We start from the raw sequence: 17336 nt of genomic DNA, 5'->3' as shown, positions 1-17336 counted from the left end.
CCAGGCTGCGATGACGGGAGGACGAGCGAACAAGCACTCTGGGTTCTGGGCACAGACGATTCACCTTAAAAACGGAGGCCACTTTTCCATTTGGGCTTGCCCATAGTTCGATGTTTGGTTCAATACAAAAGAATGTTTTGCCTGGACAGTGTGGCTCAGTGGTTGAACTCGACTTATGAACCAGGAGGTCATGGTTGATTCCCGGTCAGGGCACATGCCTGGGTAGCAGGTTCGATCCCCGGTGTAGGGCGTGCAGGAGGCAGCCAATCCATGATTCTCTCTCACCATTGATGTTTCTATCTGTCTCCTTCTCCCTTCCTCTCTGAAATCAATACAAACATATTTATTTTTTACAAGGAATTTTTAAATCGCCTACTTCCCCTACCTGCCCGGACACTACATATCTGACACTGGCGTTCTAGGAAGAGGCACCTGTTTCCTCTATGGTTTCGAGGACTGTGTGTGTGTTACCGTAAACCCCAACGTACGTGCTGCCAATCAGAGGGCCCCTCTGAGGGCAAGACCCTTCCTAACCTCAGTGGGGTGTTCAGAGTGTCTCCCTGACCTGAACCCCACTTCCCAGAGGATATCCCAGAGCCCACAGCCTTCCCCCGGAGAGACAGGGCCCCCACACTCTGGCTGCCGAGGCCTGGGGTGCTGTCCTGACTGCACTGGGGAGAAACCAGGAGTGGGAGCCCACGCTCCAGGGCCCTGTCTCTGCCGTGTGATCATAACACTCATTGAAGCCCCCAGTTTTCAGTGATTGAGTGAAGGAGCCAGGAGGGCACCCCGCCCCCAGGTCTGTCTAGCTCCTCAGCCAGGCCTGTCACTGCGGAGTCACTTTCCCTCTTTGACACCAACTTCTTTATCTGTAAAGCAGAGCCGACAACAAAAACATCAGCGCCCTCTGAGTTATACAAGGAAGTATCCACTTCCAGCACCGTTTCCCCCAGGACCCAGCATACTGACCCACCCTCTTCCCGGCCCAGGGGTACCCCCCTTTCTCTGCTCCCGGCACCGGCACGTGCTCCCTAGCATGAGGCATCAGGACGCTGGCACACGTGCATAATCAACACTTTAATCATTTCAAAGGTAGGCTTTGAGCAGCCCTGCAGGGTCCTCGCCAGCTGCTATGCCATGGCTGGCTATGGGGCTGCCGTCCTGACAGGGGACCTGAGAGCTGGGTTCAAGGCTCAGCCCCTGGGCTGCACCGGTCTCCTGGTAGGACCCCACGGCCACAGCGGGTGGTACTCACACTGCCAGAGGCCGGCGGACTTCTTGTGCTAAGGGGTCTGAGGTGCTTCATGCCCTTCAGACTACAAGTGCCCTTTGTGGGATGCCCGCAGGGCCAGGCTGGCCAGACCCAGCAGACAGACATCCCGGGGAGGGAGCCAGGCTCCCTACTCCCGGGCGGGCAGTGGCTTGGGAGCCTTGCAGGGGTGGTGGTGGCTGATCCGGGGACATTGCCCCAAGGGCACACGAGGCGGCGGCAGGGCCAGGCACGTGCCGGGACGGAGGAGGGTAGAGGTGCAGAGATTGTTCGAGGTGGCCGGGGGAGGTGAGCTGGGGGCTACCAGGTAACCAGCCTCAGCTCGATGGTCTCTCCATCCTTGGGTCTGTAGTCAGCGATACCTGCAGAGACAGTTGGAGCAGGCGCGTTAACAGGCCAAGCCCCCCCTGCCCCCATTTCATCTTCTGGACCTCCCCTGAGGTCAGGGTCCGTCAGATCTGCTCAGGGCTTGGTGTCCAGAGCCAGGTGACCCTCTGAACTCAGCTGTGACCTGGGGTCCCCGAAGCCCACGGCCTCATTTTGCAGTGGGGCAGCCCCCAGAGGGTGGGGGTAGGGGCAAGCACACTGGATAACCGACCCAAGGTGAGAGGAACCAGGGACCCTGACAACACCCGGTGGGCATGGTCTCCATCGTCCCTGAGGGGCGGCCAGGAAGAGGGACTGGAGGGAGAGCCACAGAAGGAAGACTCCAGGAGCCAGCCTCCACTCACTGGAGACAACCCAGGCTCCAGCGTGACGCCTGGGGCCAAGCCCCAGCTCTGTCACTCACTATGGGTGTGACTTTGGCCGGATTATTTCACCTCCGTGAGTGCTGGTGACCCATTTCTGATGGAGGGATAATAAAGACATCACTAATGGGGTCTCCCGCTTCCTATGGGGGTGGGCTCCCTGCTGGATTAGAGGGCTAAGGGGTGGGCGGTGGAGGACACAACCACCCACGCCTGCCTCATGGCTGAGTCCACTGCCCACCCCCCGCCCCCCAGGCTACATGGTCCATATCAGTGATAGAGGCCGGATCTGCAGGCGTCGTCTGCGGCGACCCCTTCGTTTAATTTATCAATCGGTTCAGAAGCCAGGCTTCTCCTGGGCTCCCCCAGAAAGTTCCCACCTTCCATAAAGCCCTTGGCTCAGCGGTGGGACATGGTAAGTGCTGACTAGAAGTCCCAGGGAGCAGGAGCAGGGACCGATGGCCTTGAAGAGCCTGTCCGCACCCCTAGGTTCATAGCAGCACAATTTATAATACTGCAGCTAAGATCTGGAGACAGCCTAAGTGCCCATCAGCAGATGAGTGGATCAGAAAACTGTGGTACATCTACACAATGGAATATTACGCTGCTGTAAAAAAGAAGGAACTCTTACCATTTGCAACAGCATAGATCAGTGATGGCGAACCTTTTGAGCTCGGCGTGCCAGCATTTTGAAAAACCCTAACTTAACTCTGGTGCCGTGTCACATATAGAAATTTTTTGATCTTTGCAACCATAGTAAAACAAAGACTTATACTTTTGATATTTATTTTATATATTTAAAAATGCCATTTACCAAAGAAAAAATCAACCAAAAAAGTGAGTTCGCGTGTCAGAGGTGTCATAGGTTCGCCATCACTGGCATAGAGAGACCTGGAGAGCATTATGCTAAGCGAAATAAGCCAGTCGGAGAAAGATAAACATCACATGATCTCACTCATGTGTGGGACATAATGATCCACATAAACTGATGAACAAAAGTGGATCCAGAGACAGGGTAGCACTGGGCGGACCGTCCAGCCTCGGAAGGAAGGTGGGGGAGGAGGGGTTAGAGATCAACCAAAGGACTTGTGTGCATGCATATTAGCATAACCGATGGGCACAGTGGACACGGACACGGGGGCGGTGGGGGCTTGTCCTCAGGGGTGGGAGTGGCAGGGTGGGGGTCAAATCGGGGGTCAAATCAGGGTGGGGGTCAAATCGGAGACATGTAATACTTTAAACAATTCAAAAGAAAAGAGTCTATCTGGTGACTGGGCTGCGGCACAAGGATGCTCATGACAGTTTGGGCAGAAGATGTAAAATTGGAGACAGCCTAGCGGTCCACCCATCCCTCTCCATACCCCCTCCCCCTTCCTTTCTTTCTTTCTTTCTTTTTTTTTGTTAATTCTCACTCGAGGATATTTTTTCCACTGATTTTTAAGGAGAGTGGAAGAGAAAGGGAGAGACAGAGAGAAACACATTGATCAGTTGCCTCCTGCACGAGCCCCGACCAGGGCCCGGACCGGGGAGGAGCCTGCAAGCTTGAGCATCAGTGACTATGTGAGGCTGGGGCCCAGGAAGGTTCAAGGGAAAGCTGGGGTGAGTTGTCAAAGCCTCGCTTTGGGGGCAGGGCTGGTGTGGGGGGCACGCCCAGAGGTGGCCGGCCACCAGACTCACCTTGCTGCAGCGGGGTGTCGGGGGCTCGGATGAGCTGCCAGAACTCACGCTCCCCGACTTCTTTCCCCATCACAGAGGTCAGGTAGGGGCCTGACAAGGAGGCCTGGGTTCCGTACCTACCAGAGGGACAGGCAACGAGGGAGAAAAGGTGACTGTGGCTCCCAGCGACCCACGGACAGAAGTAGAGCTCAACCCACACTAGGAACTCAGGGCCAGGGCTAGCCAAACCCTTCCTGGCCACCGTGCCATGGGTCTCACCTCCACCCCTCCTCTCCAGCCCCACTGTCACTGCCCCTCTGTGCCAACCATGGCCATGGCCTGCAGGAAAGGCACCTATTACATCATCAACCCCACAGCTGGGCCCCCTCTGAGGGCTGATGCTGAAGGGGTGAGAATCCGAAGCTGCCAGCATCACATAAAATGCCAGTGAGAGAGGGCGAAGCCCGTGTGCAGAGAGAAGCTGAACATGGGGGATAGAGGCACGTGGTGGTAGCACTGGGTCCCTGGTTCTGGAAGGTTCTGTGGCTCAGGGCCACTCCCTCTTCCTGTGGCTGGGTTGCCCAGTCTTCTCTCTGACTCTACATACGCCATGCTCCTCGTTATCAGAGAGCACTGGCGTTCGATTTCTCTTTTTAACATATTTTTATTGATTTTAGAGAGAAAGGGAGAGGGAGAGGGGGAGAGAGAGAGATAGAAACATCAATGATGAGAATCATTAATCAGTCGCCCCCTGCACACCCCGCACTGGGGATTCAGCCCACAACCCAGGCATGTGCCCTTGACCGGAATCGAACCTGGGACCCTTCAGTCCACAGGCCGACACTTACAATTCCATGGGCCATGCCCCTCCTCTCTCCAAAAGGCTGAGGGATGCTTTGGGTCTTCGGGGAGAGAGGGTTTTTATAATTTTAAGAACAGAAACCCATCCAGGGCGACTTAAGCAAAGGGAAAGCAATGTTTTAGGGGGTGTCACGAAGCAGCCCCCTTTCCCAGTCATCCCCTCACTCTGTGGGGCCACAGGGTCCCTAACATTGTGTGTGGGGGGGTCACATGGCTGCTCAGAGCACTTCTCTCTGCACACTGTCTGTTTTTCTCTCTTCTCTCTCTGTCTCTGTCTCTCTCGCCTGAAATTTCCTGGGTCCAGATGACCCCAAGGTGCCAGCGGTGGGCCCTCCCCGTCCGTTGGGAAGTCCAACTGGGGCCTCTCACACTGGGGCACATCTTTCTAGAGGAGAAGTCTGGGGCCTGGGTGACTTGAAGGAAGGCACTCAACTTCTCTGAGCCGGATTCCCCACTGGTAACATGAGAAGCACCCCCATCTTATTGAGGTGTGACCCCGTTTCAGGGATGTGGGGTTGGGTGGGGTGAGGGCCGGGAGGTGGTGGTGAAGGGGGTTGCGGGGGGGGTCTCACATGAATCCTCCGAGCTCCTGGGCCTTCATCAGAACCTCTTCCAAGGAGGACCCAGCGGGCACAGAGATGGAGTGTCTGTACGGAGGCCAGACACTGGGGACCTTCAGCATCACGTGGATGAACTCGGGGACTTGCATCGGTGAGGGGGTCACCGTGGCTGGCTCCAACGCGACTGTCCCCGGGAGAGAGGAAGTGTCAGCCGGTGTGAGGGCGGGGGGCCTGGGTGTGAGTTTCCTTTCTTCCCGTGAAGACACTGGGACCTACCAGGACCTCCTCCTTCCTTATGGTCCCATCTCCGTCAGCACCGCCGCCGCCTGCCCAGCTGAAACCTGGCTGCCAGCCCAGCCCCCATGTCCCCAGCCCCCCAAGATCGGGCCCCTCCATGGTGTCTCTGCCTCCAGGATCCCCCCTCCCACCAATCAGGGGGCTCTTTCTAGAATCTGCATTTGCTCAGATCGCTCCCCTGTCCTCTCTGAGGGTCTCCTCTCCTTTGCATGCCCCTGCCTGCCACTCCAGTCCGTTCTCCCAGGCCCCACTCTTCACCCCAATTCCAGTCTTTACACCTCTGTGCCTTTGCTCCTGTGGCCTCTTCTCTTCTCTGCCCTCCCTTTTGTCTTCGCCACCTGCAGATCCCACTCATCAACTCAAGTCCCTCTCCCAGAGGAAGCCCTGACTCGGGCTGCTCACTGGGACTCATTATCTAGGTATATAAAAGCCTACGTGACCGGACGACGAAACAACCGAATGACCAGCCAACCGGTCTCTATGACGCACACTGACCACCAGGGGGCAGATGCTCAATGCAGGAGCTGCCCCTGGTGGTCAGTGCTCTCCCACAGCCAACCTCCTGCGGCCGGCCAACCTCCCGCAGTCCCTCCTCCCAGCCAGCCGGCCCCCGATCAGCCCCAATCGCCGGCCAGGCCAAGGGACCCCACCCATGCACGAATTTGTGCACTGGACGAATGTATAAGAGCTTGTAATGTATAAGAGCTAACCAAAATGTGTCACTCTCCATCCATCCATTCACTCACTCACTCACTCAAACATTTATCACAGAAGGGCGGGCGATTCCTGGCCTGCCCAGAGCTCTCCATTTGGTGTCTCCCTCCTGACACTGTGAGCTGCTGGAAGCTGTGACCACATCTTAGCTGCCAGTGTGTCCCACATACACTCCCAAACCTCTGCTGACCCGACAAATCGGGACCAATCAACCGCCCCTCACTGGGCCAGGCAGACTTCCAGGAGCGCCCTGCAGATTGAAAACAGTCAAGCTCCCTTGAGAGGGGTGGCTACCTCTTGGTGCCAGGCAGTCTGGGGAGATGAGATCCACATAGCTCTTGTGGTTCAGGACAGGCAGGAGCTGGGAAATCATGAGAGCGTTCTGGAAGGCCCCGTCTTGCAGGCTGGCCAACAGAGCGGCCCTCGCGTTGAGGCATGCTGTGCCCAACTCCGCCCCGGGCATAGGGGAGGTCGTCAGCAGCTGGTGACAGAGTCGGGGAGAGAGGAGGGGGAGGGGGGTCAGCCAGCAGGGAGAAGCCAGGTCTCCCGGCGCCCGACGAGCCCGCCTCCCACCAGCCACCAGGGGGACCACAGTCCCAGAGCCCCTGTCCCACCTGCAGCGCCAGGGGGGTGCTGTAGACGTTCCCAAAGTAGCCCTCTGGGGTCTGGGCCTTCAGGACCTTCTCCTGTGCTGTCCTGATGGCCAGGGTGATCCGGTGCCTCAGATCCGAGTTGAGGTTGGAGCGCTCCAGGCAGGTGAAGGCCAAGCCCGCTACGGCCACTGTGTCTGCAGGGGGCAGAGCCGATTGGAGCTGGGGTCAGGATCCCAGTCCAACTCCAACGCTGGTCACAGCCTCTGCACCACACCCAAGCCCTCGCTGTTGTGCTCCTGATGGACTCGATAAGCAGGGGTCCCAGGGAAAGGTGAGCACAGGGCCCGAGGGGCTGGAGGGGCGCCAGCCTGGCCTAGCGGGGTCCGGCCCACTCACCCACAGAGAGGTGGCCCTGGTGGAGATGGTGGTCGTGTTCCACGGCATAGAGGAGCTTGCCGACCACGCTGTCATGGACCCGCTTCTGGTGGACACACAGGGCCAGGATGCTCAGGCCGTACTGGTAGTAGCTGGTGTGGGGCTGGCCCTTGTGATCGTGCCCTGAGAGGGGGAGAACCAAGGGGTGAGGGTGGCACCCCAGGCCTGAGGGGTTGCCTCTCTCTATCCCTTCCCAGCAACCAGCCCCACCAGCACACAGGACGCCTGGCCTATACTTCCCAACACCCGCCTCTGGGTCATGGGATCCTTTGTCCCTTCGACCCAGGCGCGCAGAGGCCCAGTAAGCGTCAGGCGCTGTGCTTGGAGGTACGAATGCGGTGACCACAGGCAGGCGCCATGCAGCTGGGGCCTCTGACAATAACACAATCCACACTCGGGGGAGCACGACCAGAACTGAGATGTGGACGAGGTCCGAGGGGGCGGTGTAACAGAGGCCCTTGAGTATCTGGGGAGTCAGGGCAGGAGTCTCCAAGGAGGTGATGCTGGGAGGGGAGGTGGGAGAGAGCTAGAGAGGAGGGAATCCTTCCACATACAAGGAACATATATGGAGACCCGGCTTTGGCAGCTAAGAGAAGGCCAGTGTGGCGGGAGCCCATGGAGTAGGCGAATGGGTGAGCCAGAGAGTGGGCAGGCAGGAAAAGATCAGATTTATATTTAAAATGCTTGCTCTGTGTGTGCTGGGTCAAGTCCGGAGGAGAAAAGTTAGCAGAAAGAGGATGAGGAGTAGCTAAGAAGGAGGCTGTGTTGTTGCCCCAAAGGCCGATAGTCAGTCAATCTCGGTGGCGTGTGGAGTGCAGGAAAGGCTTGATCAAGGAAGGCTACCGGGGCGGGCCCACGCCTCCAAGTGGACAGTGAGGTAAGGAGAATGGAGGGCAGGAGCGAGGCCTGGAGAGCAAGCCCGCAGTTCTGATGAGCCCACCCCTGGCAGGCTGCGTCCCCTCACCAACGGCCCTCTTCTCATCCTCCAGGAACCGCTTCAACAGTGAGACCAGCCTGTCCCCCTTGTGGCCCCCGATAAACTCGCAGTTGGCCTTGAGCGCGAGCATGTAGAGAGCCAGCTGGCCCATGGAGGGCTTGGCCTGCAGGTCACTGCTGTCGTCGCTGGGGGCATGCCTAGGACAAAGTCAGTTAGCAACACTTCCAGGAGAAAATGCCACCCAGGTAAGCCTGGCTCGGGGTGCTACCCCCTCCACCCCCCCAACATCACAAAGTGGAAAAAAATAGCAGCAGTTGGAAAATTTGCTAGAACCTTCCCCAACACAGATATAGCCAGTCAGGTAAGCTGTGAGGTGGATGCCACACATATTTCATAACGATGAAAAATTAAACTCAAGGACACACTCGAGGGTTCTCCCATCCAAATGGCCTGTGCCTGCCCCGCCATGTTGGTCACCCTTCGCCCACGTACTCTTCCCTTCCTTTCGTCTCCCTGCCCTGCATCTACTTCTCAAGACGGAGGGCAAAAAGGTGGTACTCCTGATCCTTCATCTCTCATCCAAATTCCCACACTGGACCTCAGAACAGGCCTCCCTTAATCCCCCTAGAAAGGGAGCACAGAGTCAGATGCTGCTTCTGAGCTCAGTTTGGAAGAGTGTGGTCATGGATTAGTGATGTCTGCCCCAGGCAATGGAATAGGAGCACAGACACAGATGCTGCTTCTGAGCTCAGTTTGGTCATGGATTAGTGATGTCTGCCCCAGGCAATGGAATAGGAGCACAGACACAGATGCTGTTTCTGAGCTCAGTTTGGTCATGGATTAGTGATGTCTGCCCCAGGCAATGGAATAGGAGCACAGACACAGATGCTGCTTCTGAGCTCAGTTTGGTCATGGATTAGTGATGTCTGCCCCAGGCAATGGAATAGGAGCACAGACACAGATGCTGCTTCTGAGCTCAGTATGGAGGAAGAGTGTGGTCATGGATTAGTGATGTCTGCCCCAGGCAATGGAATAGGAGCACAGACACAGATGCTGCTTCTGAGCTCAGTTTGGTCATGGATTAGTGATGTCTGCCCCAGGCAATGGAATAGGAGCACAGACACAGATGCTGCTTCTGAGCTCAGTTTGGTCATGGATTAGTGATGTCTGCCCCAGGCAATGGAATAGGAGCACAGACACAGATGCTGCTTCTGAGCTCAGTTTGGTCATGGATTAGTGATGTCTGCCCCAGGCAATGGAATAGGAGCACAGACACAGATGCTGCTTCTGAGCTCAGTAAGGAGGAAGAGTGTGGTCATGGATTAGTGATGTCTGCCTCAAGTACAGGAGGGTGCAGAAGCAGCACAGGGACCCTGTATTGGCATCTCCAGTCTAATCAAACCAATTCCATTCAACAGACGGAAAAAGGCGCAAGGGAGGTGAAATGTGTCTAAGGTCTCCCACCCAAGCAGTGACAGGCCCAAACCAGCACGCAGGTCCCCTGTCTCTTAGGATATCGAGCAAGACGGGGGCGAGAGAAGAGGGAGCATGGCGATACCTCAGGAGGCTCTGCTGGTAATCGACCTTGAGGCTGTGCAGGTAGAAGGCCTCCTTGGTGTTGGCCTCCACGCTGGAGAGGCGCAGGCCCACATAGATACTGGGGTTCAGGTGCTCCAGGGAGAGCTGGTCCATCCAGGGCAAGAGGCGCTGGCCGAGACTCTGCACCAGGCTGCTGTCCACCTCGGGGATGTCTGACGAAAGAGAACAGGCGACGTGAGGTCGCAGGGGCAGGCCACCAGCAAGGAGCTGCCTCTCCCTCACCAGGGCCTTCTCCTGGGAAGACATGTCCCCACTCCACCTCCACCAGAACACACCCTGCGCGTATGGGGAAATCTGGCCATAAAGAAAGGCAGAGCGGCCGAAACCGGTTTGGCTCAGTGGATGGAGCGTCGGCCTGCGGACTGAAAGGTCCCAGGTTCGATTCCGGTCAAGGGCATGTACCTGGGTTGCAGGCATATCCCCAGTGGGAGATGTGCAGGAGGCAGCTGATCGATGTTTCTCTCTCATCGATGTTTCTAACTCTCTCTCTCTCTCCCTTCCTCTCTGTAAAAAACCAATAAAATATATTAAAAAAAAAAAAAAAGAAAGGCAGAGCGGTGAAGGGTGCAAAGCAGGCACCCCCAAACAGCGGTTGGTGGGGGCCAGGGAAGGGTGGTGGTAGGTCGAGGGCAGAGGAAGCTGGTTGCCAGGCAACTACTCCGCCCATCAGGAGTGACAGAGAGACTGGAGGCCAAGCCACGTGGTGTGCCCCCCGGGGCGCCATGCCTGACCCCATCTGGTCCTCACACCAGCCCCGTGATGAAGGTATTGCCAGCATTGCTTTGCACGCTCACCTCTGTCCAGCCTCTTCCCTCAGGGAAGGCACCTGAGCTGAGCAGGTGGCTTTGCAGTCACCTTGGACTCCTCCCCACCTCTGGCCTCCAGGCCACTGCAGGGCGGCGCTCTGTCCTCTGGGCCCTGTCCCGGGATGTGAGCAGGCGGCCCCTCCCAAAGGGACTGCCGGCAGAGTGCCTCCTGGGCCTCCTCTTGCTCCCATGTCCCCATCTCTTCTGGTTTGGGTCCTACCGTCTTACCCCTTTTTTCTCCAAATCATAGGTCTTTGTTGCTATGAGAGCAGGAAGGCAGGGGGCGTGGGATGGGAGGGGGGGTGGTAAGTGGGAATCGCTCTCCTTGCCCTTTCTATCTTAGAGTCTTTCTGTGTATCTGTCTCCATTTCTGTCTGTCTGTCTGTCTGTGTATCTGTCTTCATTTCTTTCTCTCTCTGTCTCTCGCTCTGAAGACCTGTTTCTACACTACTGTCTCTCTCTCTGGTCATCTGTCCTCCCCCCCCCACCCCCCCCACACACACACATTCCTTTCCTTCTCTCTTTTCTTCAAAATGGCAAAGGAATCCCTGCTCCACCCGGGGCTCTGACCTCGGCAGGTGAGTCAGCCTGGGGGTTAGAAGAGATAAGAAGAGAAGCTGGAGCAGGAAACAGCCTCCCTCAAAGGAAGGCGCCAGGCAGATGCACCCAGGGCCATAAAGTGCCCTGGCCCAGCACCCCGGCCCCCGGGAGCCTCTGCGCCCAGGGCGCCCAGCCCTGCCCGGCCCTGCCCTGCCCGCTGAGGCCTGCCTGGCATCGCCGCTCCAAGGCGCAGGAGCCCACCGTGCACAGGTGTGAGCGCAGCACCCCTGTATGTGACCCGGAGCGTGAGGCCGGGGAGGCAGGCGTGCGGCACACGCAGAGAGGCAGGCTGGGAGCGCTCTTGGCCCATTTTGCAGGCACGGGAATAAGGCTGAGAGCGACCGGGTGACTCAGCCACAGCAAGCAAGCCCACACACCCTGTCCCGGGCTCTCCAGGCTCCGTGGGAAGGGGACTTTAAAAATGTTCACAATGGCCCTGGCCGGTGTGGCTCAGTGGATAGAGCGTCGGCCTGCGGACTGAAGGGTCCCAGGTTCGATTCCGGTCAAGGGCATGTACCTGGGTTGCGGGCACATCCCCAGTGGGAGATGTGCAGGAGGCAGCTGATGGATGTTTCTCTCTCATCGATGTTTCTAACTCTCTCTCTCCCTTCCTCTCTGTAAAAAAAAATCAATAAAATACATTTTAAAAAATAAAATAAAATAAACATGTTCACAATGGCCCTGGCCGGTGTGCTCAGTGGATAGAGCGTCGGCCTGCGGACCAAAGGGTCCCAGGTTTGATTCTGGTCAAGGGCACATACTTCGGTTGTAGCCTCCTCCCCGACCCAGGCCCTGGTTGAGGCTCCTGCAGGAGGCAACCAATTGATGTTTTTCTCTCACATCGACGTTTCTCTCTGTCCTTCCCTCTCTCTAAAAATCAATGGGAAAATCGGGTGAGGTTTGAAAATAAAATAAATAAAATTTCACAATCAGTGAGGTTGGGGACCGGGTTCTAGGTCTCCCCTGGGCACTGGCTAGACAGGAGCCGAGAGCCAAGGGCTACGGGGTCTGGTGGCACTTGAGGAATCCCGGCTGGAGGCTGCTGGTGCCCCTGACCTGGCTGTGGGGTTCTGAGAACCGAGTTGGCAAAGCCAGATTCCTGGAAAGGGGCACCCTGGGCAGGTCACCTCGCCCCTCCACCCCCTGACTGCTTCACCCATCACGTGGCCATGACCCGACCTGCCTCTCGGTTTCTCCAAGGATCACAGGAGAGCCTGCTGGTGAGAGTGTATGGCAGGCATCACGCGACGGGCAGAGCGCAGAGGGAAGAGACAGGTGGGTGGCTCAGGCAGCCCCACGCCTGTCGCTCAGACTCATAGACAGGTCCCGAGAGACCCCTGGGGTCCGGCCCTGGCACACGAGGAATACCATGCCAGTGTCTGACCGCCGCGGCCCTCCCTGCCCCTCTGGGACGCGTCTCCCCAGCAGGGTCTCCATCCTCACTTCCCTCGGCCGGTTTCTTTCCCTCTTTTTGGATCTCAGTTCCCGTGTTGCCCCCAGCTCCTTGGAGATCCTGCCCCCAATCTCACTCCCTGAATCGGTGGCCTTCGATGACCTCAGCCCCCACACACAGAGCCGAATCGACTGCCTTCGTCTGTCCCTTCGCTAGAACGGAAGCTGTGGGAGGACAGGGACTGGCTCCGGCTCCCTCTTCGTCCTTTCCCCCAAACCCTAACACCACGCCTGTCACCGGAGGCTCAACCAACGGGCGCTGAATGCATCAAGCACAGATGACTGAATGGCCGGAGGCGAGTGCCCGGTGGGGAGTCAGACCTGTGATTCATCTCAGCACATGTGCGGGATGCTGAGGTCCCGCTCTGCCCCCGCCAAGCCCAAGCTGCCGCGAGAGCCCAAAGAGGCAGGCGGGTACTCGGACCCCGTCCTGCATCGCACCTCGGTTTCCCCAGTGATAGAAGGAGGGGCTCGAACTAGACGGTCCTTTCTCTAAGGACCCAGGAGGAAAGAGGCGCTGGGAGGTCTGTTACTCACTGCAGATGTCAGCCAGGGTCCCCAGGGCCCCCAGCAGGAGGAGGAGCGCCCCAAGGCGCCCCATGGCAGCAGCAGGTGGGTGAGCAGCAGCCGGGGACCTGGATGGGGAACTCCTGGGCTGGGCTGGCAGAGGCTGTCCTGACCACCGCAGGTCGCTGCTCCGAGAGAGGCGGGTGCTGTCACTGATTAATCTCTCCTCGTCTGGCTGCGAAGTCAGCAGAGACAAAAGGGGGCAAGGTCTGTCGCTGAGGGGAAAGGAAGGCCAAAGAGCAGAGGAAGGAAGGGCGCAGTGACCTTCCTGGAGGTAGGGGCAAGGGGAGGGGGAGGGCAGTAGGGGCGGTGTGTGGGGGACGTTTTGAAGCCAGCCACATGTGTCCTTCTGTCCGAAGGACCTGCCCAAGTCTACCTGACTGCACCTGCCGGGTACCCCCCAACTGCTCCAGCAGGGCACGGGCAGTGCGGGGGTGCCTACCTGCTGCCCCTCACAGAGGGAGCCCCTGGAAGTGCTTACACGGGCCTGGGACAGGGAGCAGAACGGGGAGCTGCGGTGGTCACGTGATCGAGACTGCTGAAGTCAGCTGTTATCTGCCCGCCCAGAAGGGTGGGGCTGGCTGAATCGGGACCAGACAGGCAAGATTTTTTAACCAAACGGAAAACTTGGAAGCATCCTGGAGACCAAACAAAACAAGTTAAGGGACAGGATTTAATCATTTGAGACACAAAGCCATGGGCAGCGGGGCTGTTTATCAGGACTAGAAAAGTAACCTAAAAAAAAAAAAAATCTCTGCAAGGAGAGAAAAGGAAGGATTTCTCATTTGTCTGGCCCCACAGGTGGATCAGTGTACAAGAGTTACCTCTGGCCATGCTGTGTGACCTCGGCCAGGTCGCTTAACCTCTCTGAGCTGGAAATACTTTCTCCTGTGTGAGGTGAAACGTTGGGCAACATCCTTCTCACGAAGCTCCCTTCCAGCTCAACCTGTGAAGATGTTCCGCCCTTAAAACACCTCTAATCATTTCCAAATACGCTTTTTTTATTGCAATCATTTTATGGCAAATAGCCAAGGTTCATTCTTCCAAGATAATGTGGTGTGTGTTTGTTTGTTGTGCCTGACTTATCACAAGTCAAGCTCTGGATATAGATAAATACAGTCATTTACCTCATTTCAATCAAGGATGGCCTGTATATACATACAGTCATATACCTCATGTCAATCAAGGATAGCCTGTATATACAGTCATTACCTCATGTCAATCAAGGATGGCCTGTATAGACAATGGCAGTCTCTTAAGCTTATAATGGAGCTGAACAAATTCTATTGCCCAGTGATGTTGAAGCCACCATAACATCATAGTGCAAATGCTACAAAAGTCAGTAAGGCCGTGGTTGAAATGGCAAACAACGCTAACCCTGGGTGTGGATGTGGATGGCGTGGAGGAGCTCCTAAAGGTCATTCTTGAGGAACTGCCTAGTGAGGAGTTATTGGAAGTGGAACAGGAATGCATAACTAAAGAAGAGGCAGAGAGCCCTAGCCGGTGTGGCTCAGTGGATAGAGCATTAGCCTGTGGACTAAAGAGTCCCAGGTTCGATCCCGGTCAAGTGCACATGCCCGGATTGTGAGCTCGATCCCCAATAGGGGGCACATAGGAGGCAGCTAATCAATGATTCTCATCATTGATGTTTCTATCTTTCTCTCCTCCCTCTCCTTTTCTGTCTGAAATCAATTAAAAATATATATTTTAAAAAGTCATGTGGTAAGACGGGGATCTGGGACTGGCTCGCTTACTGCTTGACAAGCAAAGAGGGTGCCAGCCCAGACAACCTTAGCATATGGGGCTGATGCTCTAACCAGCTGAGCTACCCAGCCAGAGCTGAACACTTTTTTTAAAAAAATATTTTTTTTATTGATTTCAGGGAGGAAGGGAGAGATAGAAACATCAATGATTGATCGGCTGCCTCCTGCCCCCCACATTGGGGACTGAGCTTGCAACCCGGGCAGGTGCCCTTGACTGGAATCGAACCTGGGACCCTTCAGTCTGCAGGCTTATGCTCTATCCACTGAGCCAAACCAGCTAGGGCGAGCTGAACACTTTTTATTGCAGTGTCACTGATGTAAAAATTAACACACAGTTAACGGCATATTGACAAGGGCATGCAACTGGGAAACCATGGCCACAGTCAAGATTATGAACATGCCCATCACCCTGAAAACTTTCCTCCTGTTCCTTTGTAATGCCTCCCTCTCACCCCTGCCTCTCTCTCACTCCCTGCCTCTCTCTCACTCCCTGCCTCTCTCTCACCCACTGCCTCCCTCTCACCCCTGCCTCCCTCTCACCCCTGCCTCCCCCATCCCTAGGCATCCATTGATCTACTTTCTGTCACTTTCCAGAACCTCATATTAATAGAATCATTCAGTATATAACACTTTTTCCCTAGCTTCTTTCATTCAGCATATTATTTTGAGATCTGTCCATGTTGCCCCATGTATTTTTATTGCTGAGTAATATCCCACTGTATGGATAGACCAACATTTGTTTATCCGCTCACCTATTGGTGGACATCGGGCTTTTATAGACTGGCTTCTTTCGCGTAGCAACATGCATTTAAAATATATCCATGTCTTTTCATGGCTTGATAACACATTTCTTTTCATTGCTGAATAGTATTCCATTTTTTGGATTTACCACAGTGTACTAGGTGTACTGGTTAATAATGGGGATTTTTTTCAATAGACGGAGTTAGACATATGTTAAAATATATTTCTTTATTGATTTTAGAGAGAAAGGGAGAAGGAGAGAGATAGAAACATCAATGATGAGAGAGAATCATTGATCGCCTGCCTCCTGCACACCCCCCACTGGGGATCGAGCCCTCAACCCAGGCATGTGCCCCTGGCCGGAATGGAATCCGGGACCCCTCAGTCCGCAGGCTGACGCTTTATCCACTGAGCCAAGCCGGCTAGGGCTAGACATATGTTGATATATATGCGATATGATATGTATGCGATTTTGTTGTATTGACAACAAGCTTCAAACCTTTCTATGTCAAATTTTTTGAAAGTGTTAACATCACAGATATTTTTACGCTTAAAAATGTTGAATTTCATGCCAAAAAAAGAGCATTTGCAGGAAGCTTTAATTCATTACTTTATTTTGAAGAAAAGTGCTGCTGAAAGCTTTGGGAAGCTTATGGCGAACATGCTCCATCTCAAGATACTTGTGAACGCTGGTTTGAATGTGTTAAAAGTGATGATTTTGATGTGAAAGACAAAGAACGTCCAGGTCAACCAAAAAAGTTTGAAGACCAACAATGACAAGTGTTATTGGATGAAGGTGCGTGTCAAACTCAAAAACAACACATAGAAAGATTAAATGTTGCTCAGCAAACAATTTCCAATCGTTTACAAGCAATGGGAAAAATTTTAAAGGAAGGAAAATGGGTGCCACAACAACTGGACAAAAGACAAATGGAAAACCGAAAAGTCATCAGTGAAATGCTTCAACGGCACGAAAGAAAGTCTTTTTTGCATTGAATTGTGACTGGCGATGAAAAGTGGATTTATTTTGAGAATCCAAACACACAGAATCATGGGTTGATCCAGGTCAACCATCAACATCGACTGCAAGGCCAAATCGCTTTGGAAAGAAGACAGTGCTCTGCGCTTGGTGGGATCAGGAAGGTGTGGTGTATTATGAGCTTCTAAAACCAGGTGAAACCGTTAATACTGATCGTTACCGACAACAAATAATCAATTTGAACTACGCTTTGATCATAAAAAGACCAGAATGGGCCAGAAGACACAGCAAAATCATTTTGCTTCATGATGACGCAGCACCACACACTTCAAAAACAGTTAAAGACATGTTAAAAGATCTTGCCTGGGAAGTATTAACCCACCCGCCGTATTAACCAGACCTTGCTCCTTCAGATGACCACTTGTTTTCCAAACGTACGCAGAAGTGGAAAATTGGGTCTCTGAATGGTTTGCCTCAAAACAAGAAAAGTTCTATTGGGACGGTTTCCACAAATCACCAGAAAGATGGGGGAAATGTGTAGCTAGCGGTGGCCATTAATTTGAATAAAGCACTTTTGATATTTCTCTTGAAATTATCATGTTTTCTTTTATTACAAAAATCCGCATTTTTAACCGCTTAATAGCTAAATCCGAATACAGGTTAAAAATGGAGTTTGGAGGCCTGAAGAAGAACCCATTAAAGAAATTTAAAATCTTATCTACTTTCCAAACCACACCACCTTGGTGTGAATATTTGT

General features: G+C 54.5%; 1 protein-coding gene across 1 annotated transcript; it reads right to left on the bottom strand.

Annotated features, from left to right (window-relative positions):
* Positions 1-1064: 1064 nt before the first annotated feature.
* TCN2 (transcobalamin 2) lies at positions 1065-13606 on the bottom strand. Its single transcript, XM_081113834.1, has 10 exons — positions 13539-13606; positions 13067-13271; positions 9631-9823; positions 8100-8269; positions 7097-7258; positions 6722-6894; positions 6402-6588; positions 5109-5280; positions 3697-3812; positions 1065-1632 (listed from the first exon to the last, which is right to left on the bottom strand). The coding sequence occupies exons 2-10, from the start codon at positions 13128-13130 to the stop codon at positions 1571-1573; spliced, it is 1299 nt and encodes a 432-aa protein (XP_080969960.1). The 5' UTR covers positions 13131-13271; positions 13539-13606; the 3' UTR covers positions 1065-1570.
* Between the last annotated feature and the right edge of the window lie 3730 nt (positions 13607-17336).

This window comes from Myotis nattereri, assembly GCF_964212035.1.
Source record: "Myotis nattereri genome assembly, chromosome: 19".
In the NCBI taxonomy this organism is placed as follows: domain Eukaryota; kingdom Metazoa; phylum Chordata; class Mammalia; order Chiroptera; family Vespertilionidae; genus Myotis; species Myotis nattereri.
The sequence above is the reverse complement of the archived record's forward strand: the minus strand, read 5'-3'. Positions and strand labels throughout refer to the sequence as shown.

Coding starts and splice junctions, on each gene's coding strand:
- TCN2 (XM_081113834.1), bottom strand. CDS start 13,130: ATGGGGCGCCTTGGGGCGCTCCTCCTCCTGCTGGGGGCCCTGGGGACC. Junction 8,270..9,630: donor TACCAGCAGAGCCTCCTGAG/GTATCGCCATGC, acceptor ACTTTGTCCTAG/GCATGCCCCCAGCGACGACA. Junction 5,281..6,401: donor AGACTGCCTGGCACCAAGAG/GTAGCCACCCCT, acceptor TCCCGGGGACAG/TCGCGTTGGAGCCAGCCACG.